The 17,337-nt window shown below is 43.6% G+C and overlaps 1 protein-coding gene across 2 annotated transcripts; it reads left to right on the top strand.

The window, feature by feature from the left end:
* ppap2d (phosphatidic acid phosphatase type 2D) lies at positions 1-16,670 on the top strand. Of its 2 annotated transcripts, XM_029436903.1 has the most exons (7): positions 1-120; positions 574-783; positions 11,935-12,092; positions 12,702-12,988; positions 13,096-13,153; positions 14,763-14,939; positions 15,165-16,670. In XM_029436903.1, the coding sequence occupies exons 2-7, from the start codon at positions 576-578 to the stop codon at positions 15,267-15,269; spliced, it is 993 nt and encodes a 330-aa protein (XP_029292763.1). In that variant the 5' UTR covers positions 1-120; positions 574-575; the 3' UTR covers positions 15,270-16,670. The 2 variants fall into 2 exon arrangements, with proteins under 2 accessions (XP_029292763.1, XP_029292762.1); XM_029436902.1 differs by lacking the exon at positions 1-120 and having other exon boundaries at positions 210-783.
* The last annotated feature ends 667 nt before the right edge of the window (positions 16,671-17,337 follow it).

Raw genomic sequence — 17,337 nt, 5'->3', positions numbered from 1 at the left:
ATTGATTTTGTTGGTTTTTACCGCGGGCTGCAGCTGCGTCAAGTCAAACAGAATAACACCGGAAACGATCCAATTTTCTACCAAAATAAAGGTTTCACATTTACTCCACCGCCGGCCAAGGTAACAATCACAAAGTTCGAACTTTATTTTGAAAGTTTGAAGCAAACGTTTTATTTTTCATTCATGTTTGTTTGACGTACATGTGAATGCTGGTGTGTTCAGGACGTTTTGAGAGCAGAGTACAACACGCTCCCACTCAGAAGAAGTTTGTTGAGAGGTGTAACAAGAGTTGAAGTTTACTCGGATGTTTGTGTTCCCTCTTAATTTCCAATTAGCCTCCATCTTCTTTCTCTGCACTTTTGCTTTTTGATGACAAACGTGTAACCTCAACTAGCGGTTGGTTTTGTTAACCAGGGTGCTGCTGTCAAACTTTCGTTGACATGGATTTGTTGCACCGACGAAGGACGGACTGAAAAGTTTGGGAATTACCATCATTCACCAGCGAGCTTCAACAAAACGGACCTTTTTTTTTAAATAAGCTGTCATTAACTTTTTTTTTTTTTTTACAATAAGACATGCAGAAGTTGAATTCCTCCGGTACCCACTGCAACACGCTGCCCCGGGACGCGGAGCTCCAGCTGCGGTTAGCTGACAGTGGAGGAGCCGGGGACGGGAAGGAGAACGGCGGTGGGAAGCATTTCCTCTCCCAACCTGAGGAGGAAAGCTCGTTTTGCACCAAGAGGAGAATGCTTGTCGGTTTGGATGTTATATGCCTTTGTGTTGGTAAGAATATGTGTATTTACTTATTTTCAAATCAATGTTTTTGACCTTAGGCAAACAGGTTGTTTGTTTAACTACTAATATAAATACACTGAAAACACTTAATCACTTGTCCTTTTTAAAGCTTTTAATATTCACTAATGAACTTTTAATGTTTTTTTAAAAGACCCACACACTTCTTGTCTGTTAATTGATGTGTCAACACGAGCTTTGTAGATCAAATCTTTAGAGGTTATAAGGAGGTTAAACGAAGTTGGCTTCCAGGAGAAAAACACATTGCATGGGGATTTGTTAAAGTTAACGAAGCTGCAAAGCATTTTTCCAGAAGTCAAATGGAAACTGTTCAAACGAAAACTGAAAACTTTCAGCTCGTTCCACTCTGTGCACGTGGGGGCAGGAGGGAGGGGGGGGGCTTCAGCTGGCAGGAGCTGAGTTGTCCCGGGAATTCATCTGTTCCCATGGTTACTCCCAAAGTTCCCGGGAGAAGAACGTGGGAATTGGGGATAAAAAACATGCTTGTGTTCTCGTGCCGAAAATTACCTCTGTTCACTGAGCCCCCCCCCCCCCCCCACCACTCCCCCACCCTCGAGACCCCTCTCACTGCAGCGTCACTGAATGTCAGCCACACATCTTTTACAGTGCTCAGCTGGAAGGCTGCACAGGTTTATAATTCATAATAAAATGAACCACCAGTTTTCACAAGGACAATTAGAAACATCAGTAAGAACATGTGGACAACAACTCAGAGGCCACTGACATAACCATAATAAAGGAGTGGTCAAAATTAGTTTCGCTATTAGTCTATAATGACATTGAAGTTACTAATAGATTACGCTTGACAGTGGATTTGAAAAGCTAATTGTGACAAGTAATAATTGTTTTTGTCATAAAGTAATTCAACAATCGTTTCTTTTTCATTTTATCGTCTACTTTTAAAATGTTCAAAACTAAAGACTATTTTCTATCACAACATGATGACTTTTTACTTATTTTGTTTAACCAGAGCTCTTTTTATTCTCTATATAAATATATATATATATATATATATATATATATATATATATATATATATATATATATATATATATAATTTAAACTTATAATGGAGGAAAACAAGCAAATGTTTAGTATGTTTACTTTATAAACGGCAAACAATATATAGATGATACTGCTGTCAAACGAATCCGAATCACTATCCATCATGTACACATATAATATCAGAGGCCTGTGTGACCTCTGTGGGAAATTGTATCAAGTTTTGATTCAATATCGAGCAGCACATTGACATTATGTTAGCTAGAACTACCACAGTCGTATGAGTTGAGATTTAATATGATGATGCCTTCATAGTTAATGTATTACTGTAATAAGAAAAAGTTTCCAATCCTTTAGTTACATAAATGTGTTAATTATTAGCATTAAGATTAGTGCCCATAAGTAAGTTAAAATAAGTCCCAAATAAGTTAAATTGTATTATTAATGTATTTTTTGGTGACCTGTAGTTTGTTCATGTAATGCTTGGTAGAACTGTTTTAGTTCAAACTACAGAATAGCATCATATTATAGGAACTTTCATTTGTAATGTCACAGAAATGTAGAGGAGACACAGAAACAATATTTCTCTCTTAAATGTTGTGGCTAAACTGTGAATACTCCAGTGAATAGCCAGTACCTTCAGAATTGTATTGGACTCTTACAGGATGTAATCGGGGTAATCCCTGAAAGCCAACCGGTGGTTCCTGCTGTACTTGATTGTGGTATTCATTGAGATTGTAAAATGTCATCAGTTGCATGTTGTCATCTCGCATGACTATGATAGGGTTGTGTGAGTGCTAAAAGAAGGAAAAAAACAAGTGTTGTTTGAGTTGTTAAGCGGACCGGCAGCAAGCACGAGAGCCGGAACCCGTCCAGGCAGACTGACAGGTCTCAGCCTTGTTGGCAGTTAAATCATAGAAAGTAAGCCAGAAGACAAAACGACAGTGCGAGGCAGACAGCTTCATTGCCGTTATTCTTAACCCCTGCAGGTATGCTATTAGCTGTTCACTCTGCACACTTCTCAGCAGCTTTGTTTTATGTTAAGGAAGTGGTAAGCGATATGGCATCAGTCAGCACAAGGAGGAAATGGTCTCTTTCAGTTCTCCTCCTAAGACTCACACTCGGCACGCCACTTGCTTTCTCGCAAAATTGCGTGCCCTGACCCTTCTTATTCCCCCTCGGACTAGATTACAACACTGAGACTGACTCACTGAGCTTCAAACTGGTCACAGCTGAGAGGACTTAGAGAGTCACTTAGTCTTCCTTTGTATAGTTAAAGGATTCCACCTTCTTGCCATGGATGTAACAATCGCAAAAGTTCTGGTTGGATTTGATGACCACATTTCCATTTACAATTTATGATTTTCAACATTATAAAAGCATAAGGTAAGGTTTGATCTGCAGCAAAAATAAACTAAAGAAAAAAAAGTGCTTTTTTTATCAAGCACAATCAGATGTGCTGACAAAAATAGTCGTTTCAGTCATCTCAGGTCGATAGTTGCAACACTCGTTAAACATCACATGTGGGGAAATGTTCACTATGTGTCCTGAAATGAGAGCATAATATTTGACAACATAATACAATGCAATGTATTCTTACTCCCTTTTTCTCGCTGCCGGGAGATCTAATTGTCTATTAGATGACTTACAGATTTCTGACGGTCTGCCTCCATCATGCCTGTCTCTGCTCTGTTAACCATCATGTCAGTTACCAGCCAGAAGTCTGACCTTGACTCATATGTGGGCTTTCAACAGTGAATGCCTTCACTTTGTGGAGATGAATTGGTCCCTTTATTTAGCTAAACCCTCTTATCTCTGACTAACCCAAATTTCCCTTAAAAATGCCCTCACCAGATTCCCTCAGACGGTTGACCCGCCGGCATTACTCATCCTGTTAAAGAGGCTCATTCACTACTGTAACTGTGGAATTTCACCCTGAAGCTTCCCTGTCCTCATTATGTTATCAGCTGAAGAGGGATTCCACAGCGATCTGATGTTTTCACAGCCTCTCCTTTTGTGTCAGTTTATGCCACATTTAAAGTGGTGGCATAAAGTTCGAGGCATTATGAATTCCCTTTTAATTAGTGTGCTGTGGAATGCTGGGATATTGAGGACATTAACTGAGGCTTTGACTCAGGTTACCTGATCATACTCTTACTCAACACCGGGCTTGCTTAAACAGTGTTGTGCTCCAGTAACAAAGCAGTGTTGTTTATGGCGTTGTTCTGACATGTACATGATGGATGCTGCACAGAGATGGATTGTTCTGGTTCAGCTCAGTGTCAGTAAGTTCCACGTAAAGCTGCAGGTTGCAAGTGTTTGCTTGTAGTGCGTGCATGAATTCCTGATAGGACTGTAGGGGTTTTCCTGGGACAGAGCTGACAGAATCTACGCCCTGTGGCTGCATCTAAGATCTAGCGTCCAGCCACCCAGGGGTCAGGAGGTGTCGGTTGTTTGTCATATCAGAGCATGCAGGGACAGGCCTCGCAGCCCGCACTGCTGTTTCCCTCCTACACAGGTGGTCCTTACTCTGTCGACAGCCCAATAAAGCCAGTTATTTGCTCTCTTAAGAGTAATTGGGAAATGATTGGAAGTGGCACTTGAAGCCCCACTATTATCTTCTACAGCTTAAAGGAACACAATGATGGCCACAAGGCTTGACCTTCTTGTAGAGGTTAATTAAAAATAGTTTCATACTTGATATGCACGAGAGGTTTGGCTAGCTTACAAAAATACAAAAGAGAAAATGATGGTTGATAAACTGCATAGATTTGTTTTTGTTTTTTTAAAGAAAATGATTTAATTCTATAGTAAAACCAGATTTATTTTTGGATACTATAGAAAGGGAAAAATGGAATCGGTTGATTGCTGTTATGTGCAAGTGTGTGTTGTTGTTCTAGACGTGAAGCAGCATGCCAGGACGAGACGGCCGGTATCTACCTGAGTGATCTGAATTCTAATAGGTCTCCCTCTTTCTATCATTTGCCAGCCTCTCCTTTTCCCTCTTCTTTTCTTCAGACAAACTCTATTTTGAGCCTGAAGGTGTTCCAGCAATGTAGTGAGGTGTGTGAGTGTGTGTGTTTTACGTCTTCATGTGTGTTTTGGGAGGGCGAGGAGTTTATGATTCTTGGTTCTGTTCTTTTGGCAGAGAAAGCTGCCAAGTGAGTGAGGCAGCAACAGGCCAGCATGTCACAGCATGTCAGTGCGTATAGGGCCAGGAATATTAACTCCTATGTGTGTGTATTTATGTGTGTGCATTCTTATGAGTGTAGTGTGGGTGTGGGAGTTTGTGTGTATGCGTCATCGTGGCAGCTAACACAGACACACTACTACAGCTGCCATGTGCGCGCTGTTTGTTGACAAATTTGCCGGTCCTGTGTTGCTGCGCATTTTAGGCCCTGATCAAACACGCTCTGAAGTTATGGAACACACTGGCGTCACTCTGTGGCTGACAGATGGAGGGCCATTAAAAATGGCTCAGTGAAATCATTAGGGAGTGGAAGAAGTGATTTCACTTACTCTCTCTTGTTAGCGTACTAATGCATCTCCTTCCCATCTGACAGCACTGCAGAGGTTCAGGAATCCATTAGCTGCACCCTTCCTTAGACAGACTATATGGGCACATGTACTTTGCTGTCAATACGTCTTCCTTCACTCATTAGCACACCGGGGCCGGTTCAGGTCGTGGAAATGTCTCAGTTGCCTGAAGGCTGAGCGGCAAGTAAGAGCCTAAAAGAGTGAACCGCCCTGAGGTGGGAGAGCAAAGTCAGGCGTAGAACAGCTTAAGGATCTACAGTAGGGGTCGGAGGTCAGACCCAGGGGCGCCCGAGGGATCTTATCAACAGCTGTCTGTTTATGTCCTCGTGAGGAAGTAGCACTGAGAAGTATAGGCAGCAAATAGCTTCAAATGTACTTTTAATGAGGCTGCTGCAATCGTCTACTCGATGACGGTTCCATAAGTTCCCAGGGTGGTCCATAGGTATTAGCCGTAATGACTAAACAAAGATGTGTATAGAACGCTAATGTTCAGTGCTCATTAGCTAGAATGGGTTTGGAAAGCTTAGCATGGAAGTATGTACCTGAATCGGAATACAGGCCCCGCCTTTGCGTCTGTCAGAACTAATGACTTGTACTCTTCTGTCTGTCCCCCCCCCCCTCCATAAGGAGACATAGACAGCCCCCCTTGGCGCCATGGTGTGGTTACCCATCATCTGCACCATTGTATCAGCGTGTCAAAGCTCACCTGCATGAGCCTTCCCTTCCTTCATCCTCTCAAACTCCGCTCTGAAGTTGTTCCAACTACATGTTCCCCTGCTAACCAAAACACAATCAGGCTGCTCCATGCCAAATCCCCCCATCCTCTCCCCCCAGTCACAATTACAACCCTCTGTTGTTCTCACATGGCAGACCGTCAGCCCTCATCTCACTGCGCACCTTCATACCGCAGAAACCACCAGAGCCCCTTTAAAGTTTTCCAAGGTACATACCAGAGTTTCTTTTCCCTTCTGAATCAGACAGGCAGACAGACAGACAGACAGGCAGACAGGCAGACAGGCAGACAGGCAGGCAGACAGGCAGACAGACAGACAGACAGACAGACAGACAGACAGACAGACAGACAGACATACAGACAGCCCACTTCAAACCTCACCACTCTTGCCCTGAGCTCCAGAACCGGGCTCCAGGAAGCAGGCCAGTGAAGTGTGGAGAGAACAGAAGCAGCTGTGGGAAGCATGTCTCCACTGGCCAGCTGCAAGAGAAACAGTGGAAGGGGCATGCAAGAGCTCTCCTGGTGCAATGGTGAAGTGTAAAGCAACAAAGGCAGTTGGAAATACCTTGCTCACAAGAAACATTTTAGTTTACACACACCTGATATGATAAATGAAGCAGCGGGTTTATACTTAAACAGGTTGTATGGAGTCCAGCAAGAGTAGACGCTGATGATAGCAGATGGTTAACAAAGAGCCAAGACTGTTGTGGCTTCTCAGTCCCTCTTTGTTATTCACTGATTAGTCTCTTTGTGCTGCCATCAGGGCAGACAAAACTCTCCTGAACGATCCATCTTATTCTGGGAAAAAATGAATGGGTGTGTGTCAGTACAGGGGGCAACAACTCACCCTTAACCCACCTCTCCACTACCTGGATTCAGCCACCAAGGATGAACAGGATTAACCACCTTTTAGGACACTCACATACACACACAGTGCTTTAATTGAGTTTGTGGCAGTTTATGGTTGGCAGTCATAATCACAGCCTTAGTGCGGATGACTTCACCTCCTGTGTTTGTGTTACCTGCCCGACTACAACAGTGTCTGTGTGCTCTTTTGTGTGCTTGAGCTTGTGTGATGGTGCATACAGTCTCTTCACTGACTGCCTCTTCAAACAAAGACTTTTTTTTAACATCAGGTGAAACATAAAAGACTTGAGAAGAACAGATCAAGGCTAGCTCATGGAGACAGCTTTGTGCAGTTAAAGTCATTATGGCGCAAATAATTGTACAAGCCCACCCAGCCCAACTGGAGACCACTATTTATGAGCATGTTAGGCAGGCCGTCACACTGCCTCTTGTAATGTCGTTACCAGGGTTTGCGCTCGCAAAGATTTAATTTACGACACTTCAGGGTTCAGTTCGGTTTACTGTTTTCTTTTGCAAGGTTGACTTGAAGGTAAACAAGCATCCTAAACTTTAGATGGGAAACATTGGCACATGCAAGATGGTGAGGGGCCCGGCGAGGGTGGACCACCCCTGAAGGGTTCCGTAGCAAGCCTAGTCCTGAACTGCAGGCCAAATGGACCTGTGATGACAGGTCACTCACTAATTGTCTGTCCTACAGTTTCATCAGAGGGCGAACGTAGAACAAGGCTGCACAGCCAAACATTATTGAGCGTGATGAAGCAGATGGTCATTGCTGTGGCTCAGATATAGCTTTAGGCCAAGTGTCATGCACATCTATTAGGATGCACAGGCTGTTTGTCTGACAGCAGCAGCATCCAGCAGTTCATTTAAGTGTGTGATAGTGAATAGGCTGTTTGCTTCAGTGCACGTCTGTTTGGCTCTTGCGTGGTTTATTTGGTTGGTTAGTTTTTTTTTTCCCGAGGTGCTGGTGGGTTTGTTTGGTTGTCTGTTAGTCTATGTGACTGTGGGTTTGGTTTCTTTGCATCCCAGTGTGGTTTTTATGTGAATGTGTTGAGTCTGTTTGTGTGCTGGGGATATTCTGCTGGTTGACGTGGGGTCGTGTTTACAGAGCGGGTCCCAACAGAGCTCAGATCTCTGACCCTCACATTCCAGAACCACCACTAATCGCCTCCGTCTGTTGTTCTCTGTGGAGAAACCCTTGCTGCATCTCTCTTGGCTCCATCTCTCCAGTTTTTTCTCACCCCAGTATTACCACCCTCACCCCCATTTGCCAGTTTTCTATCCTCCCGGCCGTGCATTTCAGCGTAGCTTTTAAGTTGAAGCTTGTCGACGTAAAGCTTTTCGATGAATAACATGTCATCTGCCCTATTTCGTTGCACTTTCTTTTTTGTATTTCTTGCTTTTGGTTGTTGTTGTTCTCCTCTCAGAGTGAGCTCATTCTGGGCTGTGGTCATAGATGTGTAAATTAGAACCAGAAGAGTTTCTCAGAGTGAGGCACATATCCCCTCTGCTCTCATTCCTTCTCTTCTCTTCTCCTCCCTCCCTCCTTCTCTTCTTTCCCCCCTTCTTTCTTTCTGGCCCTTTTGACTATTTGAAAGCATTCCTGCTTTGAGTGTCAGACCCAGCAAGCAGCACATTTTGGCCTGGCTGTGTGAGCCGACCCACTCCTCCACCTCCTTTTGGGTCCCCTCGCAGGCCTACTCGGCCTGGCTCTTTTGAGCATGTCTTGGCCAGGTGCAGAGATTTGCTCACAGCTGCCTGACAGATGATGTGAGGGTCTCTGGAGTGTTTTCATGTCTTGTTGTGAAAACTGCTTAATGTAGTTGTAAGTCATAGAGGTTGACTGTGACACAGGAGCTTGTCATTTGTATAGGATTGTGCGGATACTGAACAGCTTTGCATGTGGTTTCTACTAGCACCGTTGCTTTGCTTTTTATTTATTGTACAGAGCTGAGAATTTGTGACACTCCAGTCGAGGTGAATTTGGTGGATTTGTTTTATTCATAGGCTTTGCACACAGCTTTACCACAGCAGAATGATCTTTGGTTCACGGCCATTAGTGCCAAGTCTGTCCGTGGACTTCATGCAAAAATCTGAAAACAACACAAGCGACCAACATTGGCAGGTTGAGGTCATAAAATATACTGCTATCTGGCTCAGCACTTTGTGGTTCCCATTAGACATCCATATGTATTGAAAACGATCCCTTAAAATGCCCATGTTCCTACTGTAACCGCAGAGTGCGTGGTGCTTAATAGGGAATCTGTCCATTACCTCTCTGCCAGAGCAGCAGAATATTGATTATTGAGAGAGGACTGTCCATATTGTGGAGTTTGATGGGGATTTAGAAAAGTCCTGTTAATATTTGCCTCACAATTGACCTCCTTACATTCACAGCTTGTTCACGTATAGCAAAATAAATGGTAAATGATGTGCTTTATGTTGCAACATTTAAGTACAAAAAAAACACCCCGAAATATGATCAAGAAATACATTTCAGGAGAAAATGCAGCATGTGTAAATGGCTTACAAAGTCAGTTACATCGTCCATACATTACCATATGGTAAGATTTACCAGTGATTGTACAATCAGTACATTTAAAGGTTCATCGCTCAATCAGTAAACATGTCAATACTAAGTATTACTTTGAATATTAAAATTAGAATGATACATTGATTACAATAAATACTGATTATTCTGTCATTTTGCTTCATCATACACACACACACACACACACACACACACACGCACACGCACACACATGTACGCACATACACACACACACAGCACAATCATTCTGTCCCCCCTTCTGATACACTCCCATAGTATAAAGACATACTCACATGCACACCAGGAGTCTTATCAAGCCAGCAAGCTGTAACTGTTAACTGTGTGTCTAAAACATATTTAAAATGGAGTGTATTGGATTATAACCAAAATGAAAACACCCTTTCAATTTGAACCGGAGATGAAGCAAACCACATGTCTGCACGTCTCCACCAAGGTATGAGACACACAGATAAATAGATTACGATTGGGAGATCAAGAGATATGCGTGCGTTTTATGCAGGTGGCAGAAAGGAACTAGGAAAACCCACATCCAGGACATTAATGTTTTAGATTAACAAGAAAAAAAAGACTTTCCCAAATGTATACTGTTACTGTTTCTTACTATGGTTGCAACACATAAAAAATATGTTGATGTCTCTAATACACGTATAGTTATAATCCAATGGTTTGACAAGATTCACCTGACATTTGTTATAAAGGCAGGAATTCTGACCAGACGATCCATTAAATTCCATTGTCTAAAGAAAAACAGATAGCACCTGTACGTGATCTGTATGTGGATGTGTGTGTTGCACAAGGTACATTTATGTAATTTATGTAGGTGTGTGCGAGGAGGCGCCTGTAGACGTGGCGACTGAATGAGATGAACGAGAGATCGGGTCAGATGAGTGGTGTTTCCTATCTCTCTCTCTCTCTCTCTCTCTCTCTCTCTCTCTCTCTCTCTCTCTCTCTCTCTCTCTCTGTGTTGGCGTCACAGCCTCTCCTATCTGCCTACAACGTGTTTCCTTCCCTCACTTTCTTACTAAGGCCCCTCTTAAATTATATGGGAGTGGACTGGCTTTTATCTGTGCTTTGTCTTTCTGCTGGGGCAGCATGACTTTGACTACAGAGGTCACCGACACACTTTAGACTTCAGTATAACATTCTTAATCAGCTTTCTTCACACAGCTGTTAAGAGTTGCCTCCTCGTGTGTTTTCTGTGCCGATAGCCTCAAAGCTATAGATTATGTTCTTGTTATCCTTTATCAGCTCAGTGAGGCTGAATGAGAAGTATGACTGTATGGTTGTGAAAGCAAAGTCAATGTGAACAAATCTTCAAGTAAGCATAGCTACCATGCCCTGCCCTTTTGCCAGTTAATAATTGTCAATTTATCACGCTTCAATACATGTTTGCGTGCCGCTGTTTGAGTTTGAGTGTGTGTTTGTGCGTTGTTCCTTTTGCCTGATTTAGAGTGTGTACCCTGTGCAGTTCACAGTCACGTAGTCGCAGAGATTCCCTGGCAGGAGCAATGTTTTGGCCTGGGTGCGTTCCAGCCAACCAGCAGGCCTGGGATGACAGGAAGAGGCTCAGAGGTTAATGATTAGTCCCATGTTCTCGCTGCATTCCATGGGGTGACGAGGGGACATGGGATACGAGACAGAGCAATGGAGCATTAGTTTGAAGTACAACACAGAATAAAAAGCTGTGCTGCTCAGCTCCCGTTTGTAGTGATACAAACACACTCTCACTATTTGTCTTTATTAAAACGTTGCGCAACTTTGACTTATTTAACTTTCCCCATCAAGCTGTGAGGTTTGTTTGCTTAAGCTTGCCAGACCTTGACCCACTTTCACCTGACATAAAGTTCTTATAATTTGTGACCAGCCAGGAAGCGTAGTGAACACTTATGTAGGACAATGGCTGATGTAACAATAAATGGATTGAACTGTTTTCCACTGGAACAGAGCGTCATTGTTAAAACAAATATATACCTGGCTCTTCCTACAGTGGGTTTATTGTCCCCTTTTGGTACACTGATACTGGTACACTTTCTGTGTAGCACGTCCTCTCATCTTATTCCTCCTTCCTTATTTAATTCTCCACTGTCATGCCCATCTCCTCGTCTGTCTGTCATCTCTCCTTCTCCCTGCTCGTCTGATGGAAGCAGCTATGTGTGGAATGCTTCATCCCCCGGGAATCTGGAAATCATGTCACCAGATGACTGATGTTCTTTAAAGCTGCTCCCCTCGTGCTCCTGTGAGACAGGAGAAGGCCACCTTTATGTTAGCCGACTGTAACAACTATCTCTGTATCTCTCTCTCTCTCTCTGTGATCGTTGTTGCACACAGACCACATGCTCACAGACATTCATCAAGCCATCTTTTGTTTTCTTGTCTGCCTCCCCTCCCTGTCTCTCCCACATCTCATCAGCCTCCATCCCATTCTTCGCGTGTGAGTTGAAGGCAGTGATTCCGTACAAGCGAGGTTTCTTCTGTGGAGACTCCAGCATCACCTATCCCTACATTGCGAGAGAGGCAATCCCTGACACCCTGCTCATCGCTGGTGGTATAGCCATCACTGGCCTAACGGTAAGACGATAATAGCAGTTGAGTATAGACTGAAGGAAAATAATGTCACATATGAACACCACTTTTAAGATTTCTGAAGCATAAATGCAATTGCAAAGAATGTTAGTAAAGAAAAGCTAGCGTTAGGCTGTAAACGGGCCGCTGTCGCACGTCACCACCCCTGAGTAGATGCGTTTCCGTGTTCGGCTTGATGACGTTTAATGTCCCTGTCATCCTCTCTGGTCTCATTTAGCAACAATGTTTTTAAGACATGCAAAAGCTTCAACATTCCCGAGTGGGGTATTTACTGACGTGCTTTATGTTGTAGAACAAAAATCTCTTAAGCCTTTGTTAACCACAGATCTTATTTCAGGCATCTAACCAAAATCGCATTCAAAAAAACCCTTTGACTTCGAGACGATGGAACAGGAAGTGCACACATGCTAACTCATTTCCAGATTTTTAAGACTCATTCCTGCAGCACTGTATTGGCACAGTGAATTAAAGCTGTGGTGTGATTTATTTCATTTAAGACTAAAACATATATACTTTCACTGATCCAGTATTTGTGCAGCTGTACTCTGTGACTTATGTCAACCAGTTTCTCTTTGTCTCTTATTTCCTTCTCAGATCGCACTGGGCGAATGCTACCGGGTGCGTTTTAGAGGTGCACACTCGCGGGCTTTTGTCCGAAACTGCTATGTGTCATCCCTGTACAAGGAGCTGGGAAGCTTCCTGTTTGGTTGCTGTGTAGGTCAGTCTCTCACCAATATGGCCAAGCTAAGTGTGGGACGCCTGCGACCCAACTTCCTGTCTGTCTGTAACATCACTTATGCTTCCATCAACTGCACTCCGGGCAGCTACGTTTCCGTGGTCGACTGCAGGCAGACTAATCATAAGATGGTGGAGGAAGCAAGGTGTGGTGAAATGATTTGGTTTGTTTATTAAGGGCGAGGTGTACAATAGCTTGACTCATGCAAGTAATGTGTAACCTTCGGCCTCTTTTATTGATCTTCTGTTTCAGGAAGTCTTTTTTTTCCGGCCACGCTTCCTTCGCCATGTACACCATGCTCTACCTGGCGGTAAGTCACATCTGCTTTTAAACACACACACACACACACACACACACACACACACACCCAGACACATCCGTAATGTGACCTTCACATTCACCTGAGCCTGTGTTGTGCGATTACAGTGTTTGGTACTGTGTTTACAATGTTGGGGGAATATTACAACTCTCACTTTGATGTCAGTTATTAGAAAACTGTGTGGGACTATTACCTAGATTAGCTAATTAAACATGCGCAAACACACATCAACACATGTGTGCTGTTAAATATATTCACGCTTCCTGATCGTGAGGGAGGAGATCTTTGAGAGCAGCAATTCTCCAAAGGCATCCTGCTCCGAGCTGAAAGAGCTGGTGAGACAGAGAGACAGGGAGGGAGGGGAGAGAGGGGGAGTTAGAGAATGAGGGAGAATGTTTTTTCACGGGGAACATGAATAGATGAAGAGGCTACGCAGACAGAGGAGGCCTTGTTGTGGGTCTCATTTAGACGAGGGCTTGGAGGGCTGAATATGCCTGCTGAGAGATCGACAGGCTTCTTTCAGCAATAGACACCCTCTCAACCCCCTCCATCTCTTCATCTTTCTCTTTCTCTCACACTGCACTGCCCAGTAGTCATGGGTGCATTGTGGGAGAGAAACGACAGTTAGAAGGAGAATAAAAGCACATTATTAACCATAAAATGTCCACATTCCTCAACTATTCCCCTTCAATTATAGTTTGAGGTGACTTGAATATCGTAATGTGTAAAGATACAATGAATGGAAGGAAGTGAGGATGCTGCTTTGCATAATTCAAAGAGAGGAGAAAAGAAAATCACTGCCTCTCCTATTTGCACTTGTGCGCTAATGAAGTCCAAACGAAAAGCAGCTCCTCTCTGACCAGGAAGAGCCAAACATGGATGAGTAGGGGGAGAGTGAATGAGACGAATAAAAGGGTAATGTACTGAAGGGAAGAAGTGGTGTGAGAAAAAGACGAGGGTCTCAGTGTTTGTTACCCCCGTTCCTCTCCGCTCCACATCTCACTGCAGGAACACATTCACAGCAAGTGTGCTGCACGGAGACTGCAGATAACCTGGAGAGATTGTGTCGTACCTGTAGCTGCATGCCACCGCGCCGTGGCCAGCTGCTAGTGTTTAAGGAGGTAACAGTGACACCTGCTCTCAGTTGGGATAAGAGAGGGGAGGGAAGGACCCGGTGAGGGTCGGCCTCACCGCTGGAATGTAGGCCACGTTCTCCCCGGCGGTTGGCGGGTCCAGACATACCTCCTCATAAAGCTAGCCCTGCATCTGCATCACACTCGCCCTGTGACCCCATTTCTACAGACACAAACATCCATTATGCACTGCAGCGCCGCCGAGGCAGGAGACGAGGATGAACAAAAGGAGGAAATGGGTTTCAGACAGTGTTAATGGACTTGTGGCAAGCTTCTCTTTCCCCTCTGGGTAGAGTGGATGTCCATGTTTCTCTGAAAGGTCTAATTATGAGATTATGTTGTATGAGTTCATGTTTGCGGGGCGTACATTAACAACACAAGCACCCGCATCTATTCACTTTACTGTAGTCATTTTAAAGTCCGTAACGCTAACACTTTAATAACAATATGTATCTTCTCTCTCGCAGTTCTATCTGCAGGCGCGGTTATCGTGGCGAGGAGCTCGGCTGCTGCGTCCGCTAATACAGTTCCTGTTAGTGATGATCGCCATCTACACAGGCCTGAGCCGCATCTCAGACTACCGTCACCACCCCACTGACGTCCTCACAGGCTTCATCCAAGGAGGACTCACCGCATACTGGGTGGTATGTCGAACATCTCTGTTTACTAAATAGTCTTGAAGAACAGTTATCTCTGTCTTTACCGGATTTGTTTCTCTCTGCTCTCCGCTGACTGCGTTAGCTTAAACAATAGGCTCTCTGCCTGATTTTCCTCACTCTGATCTCTCATGGTGTTTATAAACAGTGAATGATTGACAGCGTGTGTGGTCTGTGTATATTTCCTGACGTGTTTTGTGTCTGTGCCTGCAGGCCTTCTACATCTCCTCCATGTTTAAGCCCTGCGCCCGTCCAGACCTGTCTCCCACTAGCATGTCCCTGGAGAGTCCACTGTCCAGCCAGCAAACTGTCTGTTAGCAGGCTCGTGCAATCATTCCAGGAGTCAAAAGATAGGATGGACTACAGACAGGGAGAAGGTCAGCTAGCACAGGTGAGGAGCGGAGAGCAGAGAGAAACGCTTTTTAAGAAAGGGAAAGAGAAGGATATGATTAAAGAGTACAATCTAACACACACTTGCTCTTTCAGGGCATACTGATACACATACATTCACACAGTAATCTAATCACACACTCACACGTGAAATACAAGAAGCACATTTGACTGTACGTCAAACCCGTCCAGTGAAAAGAACTGCATAGTAATATTACAGTTATTTTTTTATATATGAATATATGAAAAAAAAAGAAATGTCTATTTTTAAGAGGACTTTTAGAAGCTGCTAATGTCGATAGTTTTCTTCTGTGATGGAGGCATTTGGTCAGTGCAGTTAGAACTGGTCACTCCTCGGTCTTGGGTGAGAGGGGAGAAAACGCCAGCCTCCTCTTTGTTTTTGATCTGGAAAACATCACCCAGCAGCTGTGAACTGAGACCGTTAGACCTCAGATGTGAAGACAGCTCTGTACCAAGTGATAAGGAACAAGCACTGGCTCCAACTCCTAACCATCTTTATCTTCTGATGTGCCACGTCTCTAATCAGACTGCCCTACAACGCTATGACTAAACAATAACCTGTACGTAAAGCAAAGGAAAAAAAACTGTATTTGAGCTGTGATACAATGTTATCTTTCTTTATGTGTAACCAAGGTAGTGATGCGGAGGAATCTGACCAAGTAACTTCCCTTCCCCACCACTACTACTTTTCTGTACTAACCACTTTGACTGTGTCTCAGAGGTGGAGGTTTTGACTGAATTTTGTAACCTTTGACCTTTGCCCCCCCCGAACTCCAATCTCTGAGCTGCACCTTGATTTATGCCACTCTGACAGGAGCGCCGACATGGCTGCAACCCCAGCGGCCCTCCTGTGCATCTTTATTAATAGCACTTGAACGTACATAATGGAACCTTCTAATTATAATCAATATTATATATTTTATCACAAGTTTGAATAATCAGTGTTTATTTTTTTTGTTTATGTCAGACTCATACACTATATTTGTTTTTCTTGAAATGATAATTATTCAAATTGAATGTAAATAGCTATGTCATTTTATAAACCACACAGAATTTCAAAAGTATTAGCTCCAGTTTTGGACAGTTTTTACATGTTTATTAAGTGTTTGTATTTACGTTTGTGTCAATCAGGTACGGAGAGTTACTATTGTATCTGTTGTAACTACTAGACTGAGCCACAGATATTATCAGAAAGCTATATTTTTTGTGTTCCCAGTTATTGTTATTTGTTTTGTCTGTGAATGCCAGAAAGGCAGAAATAACCACTGTACTCAAAAAACCAAACCAATAAAATGAATGTTGAATGTTTTTAACTTCTTCTGTCCCACATTATTTATTATTATCCCATTTTTAAGTCAGTCTGCAATACAGCTTTTTATTTATTTTTAAACAGGACACCAGACTTTGAGAGGAGGTAAAATAAAAGGGCTTAAACAAAACGTAAACACTGAAATGATAAGTGATTTAACCTCTTGTTTTGTTTGGAAGCTTCCAGTCTATTGCTCTCCTCGTTTTTTTTTTCCCAGCAGCTCTCCCTCCCTCCCCCCCCCCCCCCCCCCTCTCTCTCTCTCTCTCCCTCCCTCCTCTCTCTCTCTCTCTCTCTCTCTCTCTCTCTCTCTCTCTCTCTCTCTCTCTCCCCTTCACATCCTTATTCGCTTTGCCCCTTCCCTGCTCTCAGTCCTTTTAGAGTGCAGTGAGGCATGATGGGCTGTTTCAGGGGGTCATGCTACCATGGAGATGCTTGGCCAGATACAGGTTGGGGCGTCTGAGCCGTTTTCTTTCATTACTTTTTTTCTCTCTCCGATCCACTTCCAGGCTGAGGGAGGAGAATAAAAAACAGCCCGGATCAGACAGAGAGGGCAAAGAAAAAGAGGCAGAGCTTTAGTAATGGGCTTGTGCATAACGCTGAGGTAAGGGGGACAGAGGAGCAGGAAAACTGATCCAGTAATGAAGGGAAGGAGTAATGGAGCAGTTG

Source organism: Cottoperca gobio, chromosome 8, assembly GCF_900634415.1.
Source record: "Cottoperca gobio chromosome 8, fCotGob3.1, whole genome shotgun sequence".
In the NCBI taxonomy this organism is placed as follows: Eukaryota; Metazoa; Chordata; class Actinopteri; order Perciformes; family Bovichtidae; genus Cottoperca; species Cottoperca gobio.
Note: the sequence above shows the minus strand (reverse complement) of the source record. Positions and strands in the feature narration are given on the sequence as shown.